Genomic DNA, 19,007 nt, shown 5'->3' with positions numbered 1-19,007 from the left:
AGGTGCCACAGCCAGCTGGTGACTACCCTGTTTCCTGTCAATGGTAGAACAAGTTCTCTAAAAGCTATACTTTTCTAACATGTCCATCATATTTATGATGACTTTAAAAAGCTGTTGCTTGAACTGTAAATATGTCCTGTGAACATCTTTACAGGAAAGCGAAACTGAATTATTTAATGTACAATCATTTTATCATTCTGTGCATAAAAATGATGTTATAAAGCTATGGTTTTATGCATAGAAAATGAAGGACAGTTCTATGATCTCATGCTGTTGTCCTGATAAGCCAGAATCCGCTATGAAATAAGATGGCACAGAAATGAAATGTGTTGGGAGGTAGAGGTCACAGCAAAGAGAGAGCTACTGGAAGAATCTGGCAGGAAAATGGCATAACTTACAAAGTTCTGCTAGTCTGAAGTGTGATCATGATTTAATGTGCATAATGTTTGGGGGCTGAGACCACAATGACATATTTGCAAGATGTACAGGTGAAACTCGAAAAAATTAGAATATCGTGCAAAGTTAATTTATTTCAGAAATGCAACTTAAAAGGTGAAACTAACATATGAGAGACTCATTACATGCAAAGCGAGATATTTCAAGCCTTTATTTGTTATAATTTGGATGATTATGGCTTACAGCTTATGAAACCCCAAAGTCACAATTTTGAGGTACCCTTTGCTCAGGGGATATGGATTAATTAGCTGACTAGAGTGTGACACTTTGAGCCTAGAATATTGAACCTTTTCACAAAATTCTAATTTTAAGCTGCATTAATGCAATTCCTTTTCATTTGCATTACTGAAATAAATGGACTTTTGCACGATATTCTAATTTTTTGAGTTTTACCTGTATACGTTATGAAGCTGAGGCTATGTTCAAATGGCACCATCACCTATCAAAAACTACCTCTACGCAAAGAACTCTATTGAATAAGTAGTAAAATATATAGATAATAAATACACATCAATTAGCAGCAATAAATGTTCCAAGAGAAGAAATGAAGGGCGCCCCAACATCAGTCATGTCAAATCCAAACATCAGAAGTAGAATTTGAAGCAAATTCAACAGAAGTATTAATCAAATAAAGAACTCCAAATTCAGAGCCCAATTAAGTACATACAACATGGTGTTGAAAATACCATCATATTAAAAGTAAAAAACACAAATGTATGGATTACCGACAGATATGGCGGCACCTCCTCTTCCAAAGGGGAGTGCAAAAATAAAACTTGCAAAATAAAGTACTCTTTGTGAGCATGGGGAAAAAAAAGTGAGAATTACAGGATCAGAATATGACCCAATCTTCAAAAAAATGTATAGTTGCTAAACCCATATCAAAAAACCCTCACAAATATTAAAACATTGATTGCACTCTATACATTGCAATATGGCTATGTTCACATGGGTAAAAATCTGCCACTGATTAAGCAAGTAGAAAATGGGTGTTTTCAATTGTGGAATCCAGATTCAAAATGGCTTCCCCTTGATTAATGTAAATCCATGTATAGATGGTAGATTTTTATCAGCAGTGCATTTAGAAAACGATTGGGAAATGGCATGTTATTTCATTAAAGCAAATTAGATTGTGGGTTTCCACAGAAGTCAATAGGGAAGTAGAAAAACCTGTCTCACAAACTCTTCTAAAATGCTTATAGACACACCACCAGATTATAACACAACCATCCAAAACAACCCCTTTTCATGTTCTGATCTTCTGTGGAGTTTGCCACGTGAATATAGCCTCACACGTATCTTGAATTGATTCTCTTTTGTGGAGCTTCACGTGATTACTTAACACATACCAGTTATCTTGCTTGCAGTTCCTACCTGGAGTAGGGTTGTTTCAATACCAAAATGTTGATTCGCTTTCGATACCATAAAAAAGTATTGCGATACTCGATACCACGCAAAAAAAAATTAAGCACTAAAAAAAGCCGTGTGCATTTCACATTTTATGGAACGTCCGGCCCATAATCAAACAGTTCTATCCTATTTTTGGGGGGACAAGGTGACTAAAAAAAATAGCAAATCGCGCAGTTTTTCTTTTTTTTCTTTTACTGCATGTGAGATTTTTCTTTTACTGCATAGGAATTTTTTTAATATTTTAATAGTTTGGAATTTTCAGACGTGGCGATATGTAATATTTTATTTATTTATTGTTTATATGTAAAATTGGGAAAGGGGGTGATATATACTTAATATTATTTTTTTTTTTTACAGTTTATTTAATAACTATTTCCCTCCTTAGGGGCTAGAACCTGGGATCTTTAAATCCCTTGTCTATTCACCCCAATAGAGCTCTATTAGGGTGACTATAACTTCACACTCTCCCTGCTGCCCTGTGCATAGTACACACAGCAGCAGGGAGCTGACCATGGCAGCCAGGCCTTCAGTAGCATCCTGGCTGCCATGGTAACCGATTGGAGACCCGCAATTACACTGCTGGGGCTCTGATCAGAGGCTGCCACTGCCACCAATGAGAGGAGGTGAGAGGACTCTGTGGCCACTGCCACCAATGATTTTAATACTGGGGGGAGGTGCACTGTGCCACCAATGTTTTAAATACTGTTAAGGCGGCGGGAGGTGCACTGCGCCACCAATGTTTTTAATACTGTTAAGGCGGTTGGGGGGCGCACTGTGCCACCAATGTTTTTAATACTGTGAAGGCAACGGGAAGGGGGGGCGCACTGTGCCACCAATGTTTTTAATACTGGGGAGGGGGGGTTAGGGGGAGGGCGCACTGCGCAATGAATGATAATTAACATTTAACATACAAATGCACCTGGCAGCAGAAACACATTGCTGGCACCCGACCTCTGACAGGGCGCTGCGATCAGCGGCATTTAACCCCTGAGGTACCGCACCTAAGAGGTTAACTGCCACGGATCGCAGCACCCTGTCAGAGGCAGGGTGCCGGCAATGTGTTTCTGCCACCGCCTGCATTTGTAATGTATTAAACGTTAGTTATCATTGGTGGCGCAGTGGCCACAGCCCCTCCCCTCCTCCACCCCTCTGCACTCTCACTGGAGGCACCGACAGAAGCACAGGGGGGAGGGAGAGACTGCTTCCTTCTTCCCTGTGCTGCTGAGGGAACATGGAGCACCCTGAGAGCTGCGCGATCCATATTCTCTGATACTGGCCTGTGCAGTAGCACAGTCTAGTATTGATAAAAGACAAATCCCGGTATTGTATCGATAGTGGGCTAAAATATCGATTGGGTATCGAAAGTTCGATACCCGAAACAACCCTAACCTGGAGCCCTAATACATAGCTCAGCCATAACCACACTCTGAACCCCCCATCCCCTCCCCCGAAAAAAATCTAATTGACTGTTATATTTCCAGCATTATACTAGTTCAACATTGTAAATCCCATCAGGGCCCTCACTCCTAGTGTTGCAGTTGTATATTAGCTAGCTATGTTGTGATGCCTTCTGTTTTGTACATGAATTGTAAAGCGCTGCAGAGTATGGTGGCGCTATATAAATAAAGATTATTATTATGTCCTGCACTTCACAGTATTCTGAGTAATCATCGGCCACAGAGACATACTGTACTTCAACTCCATCATACCAATACAGGAATAGTGATTGATGACATATTTAACAGATTAACCCTTATTTTTACTTCAGTAAGTACATGCTCTACCCCTGTGTTTGCTCCTGGGAAGTGCATAATTTGTTTTCTGCACACAGCACCCCATACTGATATTGCAACATATGCAAATACTGTTCCCCATCTGTGTGGCCCACAATTTACTCTCTAGAAACCTCATCTGTGTGGCCCGCAATCTACTCTCCAGCACCCTCATCTGTGTGGCCCACAACATACTCTCTAGGACCCTCATTTGTGTGGCCTACAATCTACTCTCTAGTTCCCTCATCTGTGTGTCCCACAATTTACTCTCTAGCACCCTCATCTGTGTGTCCCACAATCTGCTCTCTAGCACCCTTATCTGTGTGGACCACAGTGTACTCTCTAGCACCCTCATCTGTGTGGCCCACAGTGTACTCTCTAGCACCCCATCTGTATGGCCCACAATCTGCTCTCTAGCACCCTTATCTGTGTGGACCACAGTGTACTCTCTAGCACCCTCATCTGTGTGGCCCACAATTTACTCTCTAGCAGCCTCATCTGTGTGGCCCACAATCTGCTCTCTAGCAGCCTCATCTGTATGGCCCACAATCTGCTCTCTAGCACCCTCATCTGTGTGGCCCATAATCTACACTCTAGCACCCTCATCTGTGTGGCCCACAGTGTACTCTCTAGCGCCCTCGTCTATGTGGCCCACAATCTGCTCTCTAGCACCCTCATCTGTGTGGCCTACAATCTGCTCTCTAGCACCCTCATCTGTGTGGCCTACAATCTGCTCTCTAGCACCCTCATCTGTGTGGCCTACAATCTGCTCTCTAGCAGCCTCATCTGTATGGCCCACAATCTGCTCTCTAGCACCCTTATCTGTGTGGCCCACAGTGTACTCTCTAGTACCCTCATCTGTGTGGCCCACAGTGTACTCTCTAGCACCCCATCTGTATGCCCACAATCTGCTCTCTAGCACCCTTATCTGTGTGGCCCACAGTGTACTCTCTAGCACACTCATCTGTGTGGCCCAAAATTTACTCTCTAGCAGCCTCATCTGTATGGCCCACAATCTGCTCTCTAGCAGCCTCATCTGTGTGGCCCACAATCTGCTCTCTAGCACCCTTATCTGTGTGGACCACAGTGTACTCTCTAGCAGCCTCATCTGTGTGGCCGACAGTGGACTCTCTAGCACCCTCATCTGTGTGGCCCACAATTTGCTCTCTAGCAGCCTCATCTGTGTGGCCTACAATCTGCTCTCTAGCAGCCTCATCTGTATGGCCCACAATCTGCTCTCTAGCACCCTTACCTGTGTGGCCCATAATCTACACTCTAGTACCCTCATCTGTGTGGCCCACAGTGTACTCTCTAGCACCCTCATCTGTGTGGCCCACAATCTGCTCTCTAGCACCCTCATCAGTGTGGCCCACAGCATACTCTTAGGACCAGTTCTGACAGTGTCTACATTACATGTTTCATGAATATAAGTGGCTGTTCTTAGATATATGCCTTATTGCCAAAGTGGAAGAGGATTTTCCCTATAAATGAACCTTAACCCATAAAATGTGCACACATAGTTTTGGACTGCAAGTATGCATTCAGGCCCAAATTTACTAATGTGATGGTGCTAAGACTTTGTTGTAAAAGGCATCAATGTGCAATTTGGCAGATATGATACTTGCTTGAAATAAGATAACATTTTGCAAAGTAAACCAACTAATAGGTGATATAAAGTTAGACAAAGGGCCTGATTTATCAATTTATGATGAGGCACAGGCCTCCCGTCATAAAATAAATGCCTCCTCCAGCTGTACGTAAGCCTGAATGAAATCTTCGTCATCTCATAGCTACCTTCGATATCATTCATTATTTACTCCAGAAAACTGGTGTAAATGGTAATAAATGTAGTCGGTGGTTTGTGACTTTTTAAGATAAATCTCCCTCAAAGTTTCTCACCATGCATCAAATGTATCATCCAGCCTGAGCCACTGCAATAAATGTATTCTTACCAACATTTTAATAGGTAAAATTGAGGCATATAAGCGCCGCCTCAAGGAAATGCCCCGAACCCCCTTGGAAAACCCGGGATTTGTGTTAACCCAGGACATTGCGAATTTGGTAGGATTATCTCTGAAAATCAGGGACAGTCCTGGAAAATTCAGGACAGTTGGCATCTATGTAAATTTGGTGCATCATTATACCACCTTTTATGGCACTGTGATATCTACCTCAATTTGTTTTTCCATAAACAGCCTCCTTATAACTTCTTTTTTATAATCAATAAAACATTGTTTAGTCAATTTTTAAAACTACGAATCAGTGTCGGACAGGGGTGCCAAGGGCCCACCAGTAAAATGTATTTTTGCGGATACATTCAAATATTTCCTGTTCACATAGCAGCAAGATGCTACCAGACGATTGATTATGGAGGTCCCTGCAGCAACTTTGAGAAGGTGGGTCACTGGGAAAGGTGGATACTGTCTGACCTGTCTCTGTACCTATAAGACTTCTCAGCCACCTGATACACCTATAATAATAAGCTGGGTAGTTTCTTAAATAATCAACCCTGTCTTTTATATGAACATACGTAGACTGGTTGAGGTGTTGTATACTTCTTATCTATACATAGTGCAGTAAGTCTACTGTGTTATGCACTACTTGTGCAGGGGGTGGGAGACTTGCTCAGGGGCCCATCAGGGGATTCACCTGTAGCTCTGTTGCCAGTCCAAGCCTGATCTGAATAAAAAACTACACAAAAAAAGCTAACTTCATTTTCATGTGGACATGTTATGAAGATTGAAAACCCAACCCTGCAACCCCAAATGCTTTGCTTCCTAATTTATTCAGTTTCTCAGTTAATGGTGTCTTTTGTAGCACAACAGTTAAGTACGTGGCAGGTACAGGAGCAAGTGGGCAGAAGGTGCCATTGTGGAGTCCTCGTAAAACACATGGTAAATAAAGTATATGCTAGGAAAAGGAGAAAGAGATCTGCTGCCATCTGTTGGCCATGCTCTATGTGCCGGTGTAGTGTTATATGCTGCCAAGCTCACTAGAACGTAGATACACTTTAGAAGGTTTAAAGAGAATGTTGGAAATGGACCAAACTCAACGCTTACATTACAACACTTCACAATATTTTCTGTCTGTAAATTCCAGTAACACTAACATTTTTTCACAAATTGGCTCTGAAAAAATAAAGGTTATTGTGCTCATTAATTTTCACAGAGGAACATTTCCATGTTTCATTTACAGCAGGTTCACAATTACAGGCAGTGGTGGAGAAAGGAACTGAGCTGCTACCACATTTAAAAACTGCAGCGAAAGCTGCGTCAATGATTTTGCCATGATCATTAAAAAATTTTTTTTTATATAAGTAAGAATATTACTGTTTTCACATGTTTCCATTGCTATTAGTGGATAAAAAAAGTAAAAAAAAATACTATGAATAGATAAACAGGACATTTATATTTTTCAATGCAGCAGGGAAACCAGGAAAAACCTGAGTTACTATTTTTATTTTAGTTACTATTGGTCTGTGCCTCTTCTTGCTGTGATATCCATTGTACATTGGTTTCTCATCAAGGAAAAAAAACAATAGTCCTCAGTAATTTGTACTTTACAGCATAGACGCCACTTGTACCAGACTCTTCTTGGCACTGTATTTTCTAATTTATTTGCAATATTAAGCAACTTTCTAAATTGGATTAATTTAAATTTTCCTACTAGTTAACTCCTGCGGACTGTGTGTAAGTCCGTCACCTAGCTGGTGCTGGTGGTGCTAAATCTGACATAAATCTGTCAAAGCACTGCTTTCTTTTCTTAGTGGTAAAGATAGGTAGGGAGTGGGAGGAGGGGGTATGTGGCAGAGTGTGGAGACTCAAAGGACAGTTTTCAGGGGAGAACAGCAGCATCCTGAACACACAGGTCCAGCATATGTTACTGAGAGTGAAATGTTCACATGATAAATGTCTAGAACTAGGAGCAGGTTGTAAACTGAATATCATGGGTCTGGAAATGTATGAATGAACGAAGATTGCAGACTGAAATTTAGTTCAATTTTTTTCTCAGTGTGAGCACTAACAAATAGAAACTTTATTTTTCCAATGTTAAAAGTTTCTGTAGCCTTTAAAACTACTGCCTTACTGCCCACCATGTTTGGATCTTGGCAGTTGCTCCGTCCACCTTATTGCTCAGCTGATGCATCTGCCAACATTGCTCCTAAATTGTTTTTATGTTTTTCACATATTTTTTATTTTGATAAATTCATATACTGTAACATAATGTAGCAAGGTTTGATAATCCAAGGTGACACAACCCCCATCTCCTGGTGAAAAAGTGCAGGCCAGGAGCTACCCAATCTAAACTGTAGAATAAACTCAAAAGGACACATTTATCAAACTGCTGAATAATAGAACTCCCTTAGTTGGCCATAGCAACCAATCAAATTCCACCTTTCATTTTGGACAGCTCCTTTGGAAAATGAGAGGAGGAATCTGATTGATTGCTATGGGCAACTAAGCCTGTTCTACTTTACACCAGTTTGATAAATGACCCCAAAAGTGTTTATAAGATATGAGTTTTATTAGTCTCACCAGTGACAATGCGTTTCAAAGCATAACACCTCTTCTACGGGCGGAGAGAGGCTTTTGGTCTCTTCAAAGTGGTTCTCTGAGAATTAAGAAAATTAAAATACCTAAATATTACTTTATTATAAATATATTCCCAAATACTTTTCATTAGCTATATTTGTTCTTTTGTCTAGGGAGAAATCATTAGGAGAAATAAAATGGCCGCTGTCCTATTAGTACACACAAAACCTGTCCTAATCACATAGCAGGGCAAGTTACTTCACAACACTGAGGTAAAGAGCTGCCTCATCTTCCTCTCTCCTCTACTTGTCAGGGATTATGATCATGAATACAGCTGATAAGATATTTATCTGAATCTCTGAAGGAAAGGAGCTCATTAGGAGACATGAAGTACAGACAGGATAGACAGAACAGACTGTGGTAATGGAGACTGCATACAAATGTTGCTGCTCATTACTCACATCTCCACCATCCTCTCTGAACTCCACCATCCATCTCCTCGTTAACTCCATTCCTACAGAGATTTAGCTGAAGATCATATTAAACTGTATTCAGGATCATAATCCCTGACAAGCACAGTAGAGAGGAGGATGAGACAGTTCTTAACCTCAGTGTTGTAAAGTAACTTGTCCTCCTGTGTGATTAGGACAGGTTTTGTGTGTACTAATAGGACAGTGGCCATTTTGTTTCTCCTAAGTATTGCTCCCCAGACAAAACGAGCCATTATAACTAATGAAAGGTATTAAGTAATACAGTATGTCACAAAAGTGAGTAGACCCCTCACATTTTTGTAAATATTTTATTATATCTTTTCATGGGACAATACTGAAGATATGACACTTTGAAACAATTAAAAGTAGTCAGTGTATAGATTGTATACAGTGTAAATTTCATGTGCCCTTAAAATAACTCAACACACAGCCTTTAGTGTCTAAACCGCTGGCAACAAAAGTGAGTACACCCCTAAGTGATAATGGGCAAATTGTGACTAAAGTGCAAATATTTTGTGTGGCCACCATTATTTTCCAGTACTGCCCTAATACTCTTGGGCATCGAGTTCACTAGAGCTTCACAGGTCATCACTGGAATCCACTTCCACTCCTCCATGACGACATCACGCTGCTAATGGATGTTAGAGACCTTGCGCTCCTCCACCTTCCGTTTGAGGATGCCCCACAGATGCTTATTAGGGTTTAGGTCTGGAAACATGCTTGGCCAGTCCAGCCCCTTTACCTTCAGTTTCTTTAGCAAGGCAGTGGTCATCTTGGAGTTGTGTTTGGGGTTGTTATCATGTTGGAAGACTGCCCTGCGGCCCAGTTTCTGAAGGGAGGGGATCATGCTCTGCTTCAGTATGTCACAGTAGATGTTGGCATTCATGGTTCCCTCAATGAACTGTAGGTCCCCACAGCCGGCAGCACTCATGCAGCCCCAAACCATGATACTCCTACCACCATGCTTGACTGCATGCAAGACACAGTTGTCTTTGTACTCCTCACCTGGTTGCTGCCACACACGCTTGACACCATCTGAACCAAACAGGTTTATCTTGGTCTCATCAGTAATCCATGTCCTGTTCAGCAAACTGTTTGTGGGGTTTCTTGTGCATCATCTTCAGAAGAGGTTTCCTTCTGGGACGACAGCCATGTAGACCAATTTTTATGCAGTGTGTGGTGTATGGTCTGAACACTGACAGGCTGACTCCCCGCCCCTTTAACCTCTGCAGCAATTGTAGCAGCACTCTTACATCTATTTTGAAAAGTCAACCTCTGGATATAATGCTGAGAAGGTGCACTTTTTTTCTTTGGTCAACCATGGCTAGGCCTGTTCTGAGTGGAACCTGTCTTGTTAAACCGCTGTATGGTCTTGGCCAACGTGCTGCAGATCAGTTTTAGGGTGTTGGCAATCTTCTTATAGCCTAGGCCATCTTTATGTAGAGCAACAATTCTTTTATTTAGATCCTCAGAGAGTTCTTTGCCATGAAGTGCCATGTTGAACTTCCGATGACCAGTATGAGAGTGATAACACCAAATTTAACACACTTGCTCCCCATTCACACCTGAGACCTTATAACACTAATAAGTCTCATGGCACCGGGGAGGGAAAATTACTAATTGGCACAATTTGCCCATGTTCACTTAGGGGTGTACTCACTTTTGTTGCCAGCAGTTTAGACTTTAATGGCTGTGTGTTAAGTTATTTTGAGGGCACACCAAATTTACATGGTTATACAAGCTGTACACTGACTACTTTACATTGTTTCAGAGTGTCATTGTCACAGGGCGCTGGCGACACAATCTTCCTGCGCTTTGCCGCCGGCGTCCTGCTTCTCTCCCTGAGCAGCGACGCATGATGCGTCCCCGTCTCCCAGGTAACAGGGAGCGGAGCGGACCCGACTGCACTCCTGCTGTCTGTGCAGTCTGCATCCTTCGTTCCCCTGGCAACAGTATTAGGCTGAGCACCGAGCTGGCCACTTGGTGCTCGGCTTCTGTGTCTGAGCGGGTCATGTGACGCTGGCCACGTCACATGACCTTAGCCTTTCACTATTTATACAGGCAGCCTGCTGGCCACAGGTTGCCTGGGATTTTGGTCCTGTGCCTAACTGCTATTACTCTGTGCTTCTGCTACTCTGGATTTTGACCCTTGGCTTTTGTTCCTGACCCGACCTTGCCTTCCCTTGTGCACTGACGTGACCTCCAGGTTTGACCTCGGCTTGTACTCTGACCCGTCCTTGCTATTCCTTGTGTACTGACGTGACATCCTGGTTTGACCCTAGGCGTGTTTGTTTACCGTCCTTGTTATCCCTGCTCGCCTACGTTAGTGTTGATCTCTAGTATTTCAGTATTGCTCCTGACACTTTACGTGACTTTGGATCCATCTGCAGGGTTCCCTCCTACTGCCTCTGCCTGGCTATATTCTGTCTCTGTCCGCTCTGCCTCTCTGCACTTATAGAGGTTAGGGAACGTCGCCCATTTATGCCCTGTCGCCTAAGACGGGTAGTGTAAGTAGGCAGGGACAGAGGCGTGGGTGGCAGCTAGTGGGTGCACTTCCTCTTCCCCACTCCCTTGTGCATGACAGTCATATCTCTGTTGTCCCATGAAAAGATATGTTAACATATTGATAGAAATGTGAGGGGTGTACTCAGTTTTGTGAGATACTGTATTATTTAAGTATTTTCATTTTTATTTTATTTTTATTCCCGGAGAACCTCTTAATTACTAGGGTTAGAGTGTGACTGCTACGTTTGCATCCCTTATAGCTAATAACCTGTTTTGATTACTCCATCTGTGCTCTCCAGTTATCATTTTCCTATAAGAAGCAGCAAATCTACTAAAATAAAAAAAATCTAACAGTACTCACCTGTTCAGTGCCCCACCAATCCTACCTAGCTTCTTCATTTGGACCCCACTGATCTTTGTATACCTGCTGTACATGCAGGTGAGCGCTGCAGCCAATCACTAGCTCAGCCGTCATGTGTCACACTTACCAGCATCACTGTGCTCAGCAATGATGCCAGTATGTACAGCATGTAGCGACTGAGAGAGCAATGTTGCAGCTTTAGACTCCAACACACACTATTTCTCAACATCTTTCTGGTGCACCCCTTTGTTATCATTACCAGCTTTGAAACAAGAGGTAGAAGCCTGGGCATTGTTATTGGTGGAGTGATGGTGCAAATAACAAAGTAGTTCCACCCAGGTTGCACTAAAAACCTTTTTTGCACAAAAATAAAAATAAGCACTTCTTGAGATTTGTGAACTGGTTTTTCACAAGAAAGGTATGGTTATGCTGGGGGCACGTACACTACATGACAGTACACCAACCTCAAAACAGATTTTAAAGTTACATCTGGTCACAGCTTTTTGACTGAATAAAAAACTGTTAAAAAGGTCACAAAATGCTACAAAAAAAGAAACACTGCAAAACTGTATATGTACGTGTGTTTGCTTGTGTGTGTGTGAATCCAGCCTGATATTATTGCTCAGTTTCTTCAGATTGGCAACTTTGGATAATTGCAAACCCATCCCAAGAGACACAAGAAGTCAAGGCACATGGAGTGGATTTTCATTAAACAGAATGATTATAAGTTACCATAATAGCAGTTAAGGCTACTTTCACAGTAGCGTTCGGGGCTCCGCTTGTGAGTTCCGTTCAAAGGCTCTCACAAGCGGCCCCGAACGCTTCCGTCCAGCCCTAATGCATTCTGAGTGGACGCGGATCCGCTCAGAATGCATCAGTCTGGCAGCTTTCAGCCTCTGCTCCGCTCAGCAGGCGGACACCGGAACGCTTCTTGCAGCGTTCGGGTGTCCGCCTGGCCGTGCGGAGGCAAGCGGATCCGTCCAGACTTACAATTTAAGTCAATGGGGACGGATCCGTTTGAATATGACACAATATGGCTCAATTTTCAAACTGATCCGTCTCCCATTGACTTTCAATGTAAAGTCTGGACGGATCCGTCTGAGGCTACTTTGACACTTAGAATTTTTTTTTACAATATAATGCAGACGGATCCGTTCTGAACGGATCCACCGTCCGCATTATATGAGCGGATCCGTCTCAGACGGATCCGCTCTGTACGCAAGTGTGAAAGTAGCCTAAGACATATATGATAAAATACTATTATCAAGTAATTTCCACACATACACAGGTAAATGAGTTTCAATAAACCTGGAGATCCACCTTATATGGCACTTTTTTTCCAGTGTCCATGAAAAAAATAGACTTCCGAAGTCAATTCGCATAAAACTTTGTTTGAATACAGCTCTGTACAGTATTATAATGTATTGGCTCAGATGAGCCGAAGTTATTACTTCGCAAAGTCTCGCAAGACTTCGGGTAATAACTTTGTAAATTGATTACTACTGTAAAAAACCTTTGTACCAAATTTGGGTTCTGGGAAACAAAGTTTTATGCTAATCTTTATTATTCATTGTGGTTTTCCAATCTGTCCCTAAAAATATTAGCTGCCCGTGATTTTTGGATTTGTTGTCCTGAAAAAAAGAAAAATTCAGGTTGGCAACCCTGTAAAGCCCTGCCCAGGACACTTCAGAAAGGGTGTGAGGACCATATAGCTAGCATCTAAAACCAGAAATAACACTTTCTCTGCTGTGTTATAGCAGGGAGATAATTATTGTGACCAGTAGGTGGCAGTGTGATGCTGCCTTCTGCTGGTACTGAATCCACACAGGCGCTGGGTCCAGCAGTAACACTAGTCTGTGCTGCTTGTGAAGGAGAGAACAAGGGTTTTCCTCCATTCAACCAGGAGAAGCAACTACTACAGGTTTGAGACATTACAGGTCATAAGCTAGCTATATTTTTGGTCAGCAATGGAAAAAAAATTTTGGGTGTGTCCCTCTACTCCCCCACAGAGCCCACAGAATGTGTTCCCTCTTCCCACCAGCGCCCCAGAGCACCTAGTGCCCTTTCACTACCAAGTGATGTCTTCTCCCTTGTTTTCCATCTCCAACAGAACCCGGACAGGTTATGTCTCCCACTGACCCTTTCTGTTTTACTCGTTCCTCTCACAGATCTGACCATTGGTATCCCACCTAAAGACACTTTTACACAGACCAATTATCGGACTGATTATCGTAAACAAACATTCGTACGAACGAACATTCCCGATAATTGGCCTGATGAAAAAGCTTTTGCTTGAAAGCATTATTGATGTGGCACCCAAAATCATTGTTCCTGGGCAGAACAAATGATTCTCTGAGAGGACTAGCGATCTCTGTAGCATTCGCTCATCCAGATACAGAGGAGATGATTGCTGCATGTAAATGCAGCTCTCACATTCTTTCAGTTCATTCTGGGGGCCATCACACTTCATTTGATTGATGGCACAGGGAGGGCTGTAATCACGCCCACAGCTTGCCTGTGCCATGCCCATTCCCCTGACTGAGAGTGCAAGGGCACACTACAGGTGAAACTCGAAAAATTAGAATATCGTGCAAAAGCCTATTCATTTCAGTAATGCAAATTAAAAGGAATTGCATTAATGCAGCTTAAGATTAGAATTTTGTGAAAAGGTTCAATATTCTAGGCTCAAAGTGTCACACTCTAGTCAGCTAATAATCCATACCCCCTGAGCAAAGGGTACCTGAGATTGTGACTTTGGGGTCTCATAAGCTGTAAGCCACAATCATCCAAATTATACCAAATAAAGGCTTGAAATATCTCGCTTTGCATGTAATGAGTCTATCACATATATTAGTTTCACCTTTTAAGTTGCATTACTGAAATAAATGAACTTTGCACGATATTCTAATAATTTTTCGAGTTTCACCTGTATATTACAAAGTTGAAAGCCGGCGGAACAGCTGTCATCTATCACAGATGACAACCTAAATCCCAGACATGTAGTAGTTTGTTCGCTAGTGTTTTTTCTATTTTTATCCCGAATATCGGCACTTCGAGAATTCACAAAGATGTAGAATATAGTGCTATACATTCATAATCGTGAATATTCTATTTTTTATTTATTTTATCAGTACCCTCGCTGCTTCTTGCTTGTGGGCCAATGAGAAGGCTGCAATGTCTTTGTCAGAGCTTAGCAACATCCCTAGCAGCCAATAGGAAAGTTGCCTACCCCTTACTATATAAGAACCTCCCCAGCAGCCATTTTCTGCTGTTTTTTTTGCAGTGACATTGCTGTGCTTTGTGCTTTCACCTGGATCCTAGTCCTTATCCAATTACATTAGAAAGTAAGTTAGCTCATATATATAATACAGATAGTTAGTGGGAGACAGTCAGTGTAGGTTATATCCTGATATAGTGTAGCTGATAGGTTCCAGTGCAGGGTGTTAGGTAGGGAATTACTGTTTCTCGTCTGCCCATACATACAGTTGCAAGAAAAAGTATGTGAACCCTTTGGAATGATATGGATTTCTGCACAAATTGGTCTTAAAATGTGATCTGATCTTCATCTAAGTCACAACAATAGACAATCACCGTCTGATTAAACTAATAACACACACGGAATTAAATGTTACCATGTTTCTATTGAACACACCAAGTAAATATTCACAGTGTAGGTGGAAAAAGTATGTGAACCCCTAGACTAATGACATCTCTAAGAGCTAATTGGAGTGAGGTGTCAGCCAACTGGAGTCCAATCAATGAGATGAGATTGGAGGTGTTGGTTACAGCTGCCCTATAAAAAACGCACACCAGTTCTGGGTTTGCTTTTCACAAGAAGCATTGCCTGATGTGAATGATGCCTGGCACAAAAGAGCTCTCAGAAGATCGACGATTACGAATTGTTGACTTGCATAAAGCTGGAAAGGGTTATAAAAGTATCTCCAAAAGCCTTGCTGTTCATCAGTCCACGGTAAGACAAATTATCTATAAATGGAGAAAGTTCAGCACTGCTGCTACTCTCCCTAGGAGTGGCTGTCCTGTAAAGATGACTGCAAGAGCACAGTGCAGACTGCTCAATGAGGTGAAGAAGAATCCTAGAGTGTCAGCTAAAGACTTACAAAAGTCACTGGCATATGCCAACATCCCTGCTAGCAAATCTACGATATGTAAACACTAAACAAGAATTGATTTCATGGGAGGATACCACAGAGGAAGCCACTGCTGTCCAAAAAAAACATTGCTGCACGTTTACAGTTTGCACAAGAGCACCTGGAAGTTCCACAGCAGTACTGGCAAAATATTATGTGGACAGATGAAACCAAAGTTGAGTTGTTTGGAAGAAACACACAACACTATGTCTGGAGAAAAAGAAGCACAGCACACCAACATCAAAACCTCATCCCAACTGTGAAAAATGCTATAGAAACTGCTTGCATTTTTATTTGTTTTTCATAGATGTTTCATAACAAATGTGTGGATATCATTTTTCCCTTTAGAAGAGAGGAAAAATGCTTGAAAGAATGCTATTGCTTCAATATGCTGCTTAAAAAAAGATACACTATTTAGAAAAAAACACTTGTGTGTCCTCTATTTCATATTTTGCATAGACTTTCAGCTAATATCTGGAGCAGTCATTTTTTCATGAAAAACGCACCACAAACCGAAGGTGCAGAAAAGCCACTAGAAATGCAAAAGTGCTGAAAAACATCACAAAACACCTATGTGTGAATCCAACCTAAGGGCTCATGCACACGACTGTATGTATTTTGCGGTTTGCAAAATACAGATCCGCAAAAAAAAAAGGATGACGTCCGTGTGATGTCCGTGTTGCATCCGTTTTTCTGCAGTGAAATTAATGGTTATGCATAAGGGCCGCAGAAAAAATGGAACGGACAAAAAATAAGTTTGTGTACATGAGCCCTAAGGGTTATTTCACACATAACATTTTTTCCCCCAAATACTGTGTTTTTTCCATTTTTTTCCCCAGCATTTTTTTTGTGGATCACTGTCAGAAAACTTTGCCAGGGGTTTATCTCTCCTAAGAAAAAAGGGATTGGGCACTGAAATTCAGAATGCGTGATGCCTCTTCCACTGACATCAATCTGCTGAGGAGAGTTGGGAGGCTCCTATATACACAAGAGTGTTGGCCTTCCCATTGAAATCGGCCTGTTCAGATTACTTTTCTCTTATACGTTTGGGGGCCTTATACTGCTGAAATAGTTTTTAAGAACATGTAAATCACACTAACCGTATACACGATGCCACCAGAGGTATAATCCGCTAAAGGCCAGAAAGTAAAGTATACCGCCCAACACAGTTTTCCACTCTGATGGTGTTCCTTTTTTCATCTCTGCATAAGACTGCTCAAAACTGACACGATACACTGCATAAGAGAAGTACACAAACGTTGTTCAGCATAATTATTAAAGATTTAATAAACCACATTGTAATAAAAAAGAAAAAAATACAGTGAATACATAAAAAAATGAAGCCAATCCTCGAACACAAGTAATCTATTAAACATAAAGTCTAGATAAATATTCTGCATTTATTCATCATTATAGTACACACATCATTGTTTGTATTTTCCATGTTCACGTGTATTATCTCTTCCAAAAGCTCCCTTTATGTATATCGAAATAGGAGACATAACATACATGCCAGTTTTTCTGCCTGTGTTAAGTGAGTCCAGGATCCTGCTTCCTTCTCCTTCAGCATTTTCTGCTGTGGATTCAGCTCCAGCACAAAGGGTACATCAGGCAGAGGTTGTGCAGGGGAATCAAAGTAAATTGGTTTGGTGTAGTAAGGCACTTTGTCACTTGAAACATCTGCAAAAAGGAACATATATTTTGATAAGTATACACCTAATATAGTGTAGGGAACTGCTAATACTGATGAGATGTAGTGTGTTTGGCCTCTTTGCCCCTGCTGCTTTGTTTCAGAAACTCACAGAAATAAGGTAATAATGCACTAAATAAAGTAGATGCTGCTCCTAGTCACCTCCATGTTGCTTGATGCACATGGAGGTAACTAGGAGGAGACTAGGAGCAGCAAACCATATGTGCAGGGTCTGCGCTACTGAACATAGAAGCCCAATGTTTTGGTAGGTTTAACATAGGACTCGCCTGACCCGCGTCCGTTTTTTTCCTATCATTTGCATGGCAAACTTGACTTAGATTTTTTTTTGCTTTTCTTCATGTCTGGAGATCCTCTAAAAATAAAGGAAGACACAGGAAACAAAAACAGACACGGATCACGGAACAACGGAACCCCATTTTGCGGACCGAGAAAAACAAATGTCGTGTGCATGAGGCCTTATGCAAAGAGTCAGTATTTGCAGTGTTGGCCCTTTTTTTTCAGGACCTCTGCAATTCGACTGGGCATGCTCTCAATCAACTTCTGGGCCAATTCCTGACTGATAGCAATCCATTCTTTCATAATCACTTCTTGGAGTTTGTCAGAATTAGTGGGTTTTTGTTTGTCCACCCGCCTCTTGAGGATTGACCACAAGTTCTCAATGGGATTAAGATCTGGGGAGTTTCCAGGTCATGGACCCAAAATGTCAACGTTTTGGTCCCCGAGCCACTTAGTTATCACTTTTGCCTTATGGCACGGTGCTCCATCGTGCTGGAAAATGCATTGTTCTTGACCAAACTGTTGTTGGATTGTTGGAAGAAGTTGCTGTTGGAGGGTGTTTTGGTACCATTCTTTATCCATGGCTGTGTTTTTGGGCAAAATTGTGAGTGAGCCCACTCCCTTGGATGAGAAGCAACCCCACACATGAATGGTCTCAGGATGCTTTACTGTTGGCATGACACAGGACTGATGGTAGCGCTCACCTTTTCTTCTCCGGACAAGCCTTTTTCCTGATGCCCCAAACAATTGGAAAGAGGCTTCATCGGAGAATATGACTTTGCCCCAGTCCTCAGCAATCCATTCACCATATTTTCTGCAGAAGATCAATCTGTCCCTGATGTTTTTTTTTGGAGAGAAGTGGCTTCTTTGCCGCCCTTCTTGACACCAGGCCATCTTCCAAAAGTCTTCGCCTCACTGTGCATGCAGATGCGCTCACACCTGCCTGCTGCCATTCCTGAGTAAGCTCTGCACTGGTGGCACTCCGATCCCGCAGCTGAATCCTCTATAGGAGACGATCCTGGCGCTTGCTGGACTTTCTTGGATGCCCTGAAGCCTTCTTAACAAAAATTAAACCTCTTTCCTTGAAGTTCTTGATGATCCTATAAATTGTTGATTGAGGTGCAATCTTAGTAGCCACAATATCCTTGCCTGTGAAGCCATTTTTATGCAACGCAATTATGGCTGCATGCGTTTCTTTGCAGTTCACCATGGTTAACAATGGAAGAACAATGATTTCAAGCATCACCCTCCTTTTAACAGGTCAAGTCTGCCATTTTAACCCAATCAGCCTGACATAATGATCTCCAGCCTTGTGCTCGTCAACATTCTCACCTGAGTTAACAAG

At 42.0% G+C, this 19,007-nt stretch overlaps 1 protein-coding gene across 1 annotated transcript in view; it reads right to left on the bottom strand.

Annotated features, from left to right (window-relative positions):
* The window catches only part of LOC122939082, an 84,468-nt gene that overhangs the window by 40,278 nt on the left and 25,183 nt on the right, over window positions 1-19,007 (bottom strand). The window contains exons 3-4 of the mRNA XM_044295054.1: window positions 17,185-17,355; window positions 16,776-16,910 (exon numbers count right to left, since the gene is read on the bottom strand). Coding sequence (XP_044150989.1) covers window positions 16,776-16,910; window positions 17,185-17,355 — 306 coding nt within the window. The remainder of the gene's footprint in view (window positions 1-16,775; window positions 16,911-17,184; window positions 17,356-19,007) is intronic.

This window comes from Bufo gargarizans, chromosome 5, assembly GCF_014858855.1.
Source record: "Bufo gargarizans isolate SCDJY-AF-19 chromosome 5, ASM1485885v1, whole genome shotgun sequence".
In the NCBI taxonomy this organism is placed as follows: domain Eukaryota; kingdom Metazoa; phylum Chordata; class Amphibia; order Anura; family Bufonidae; genus Bufo; species Bufo gargarizans.
The sequence above is the reverse complement of the archived record's forward strand: the minus strand, read 5'-3'. Positions and strand labels throughout refer to the sequence as shown.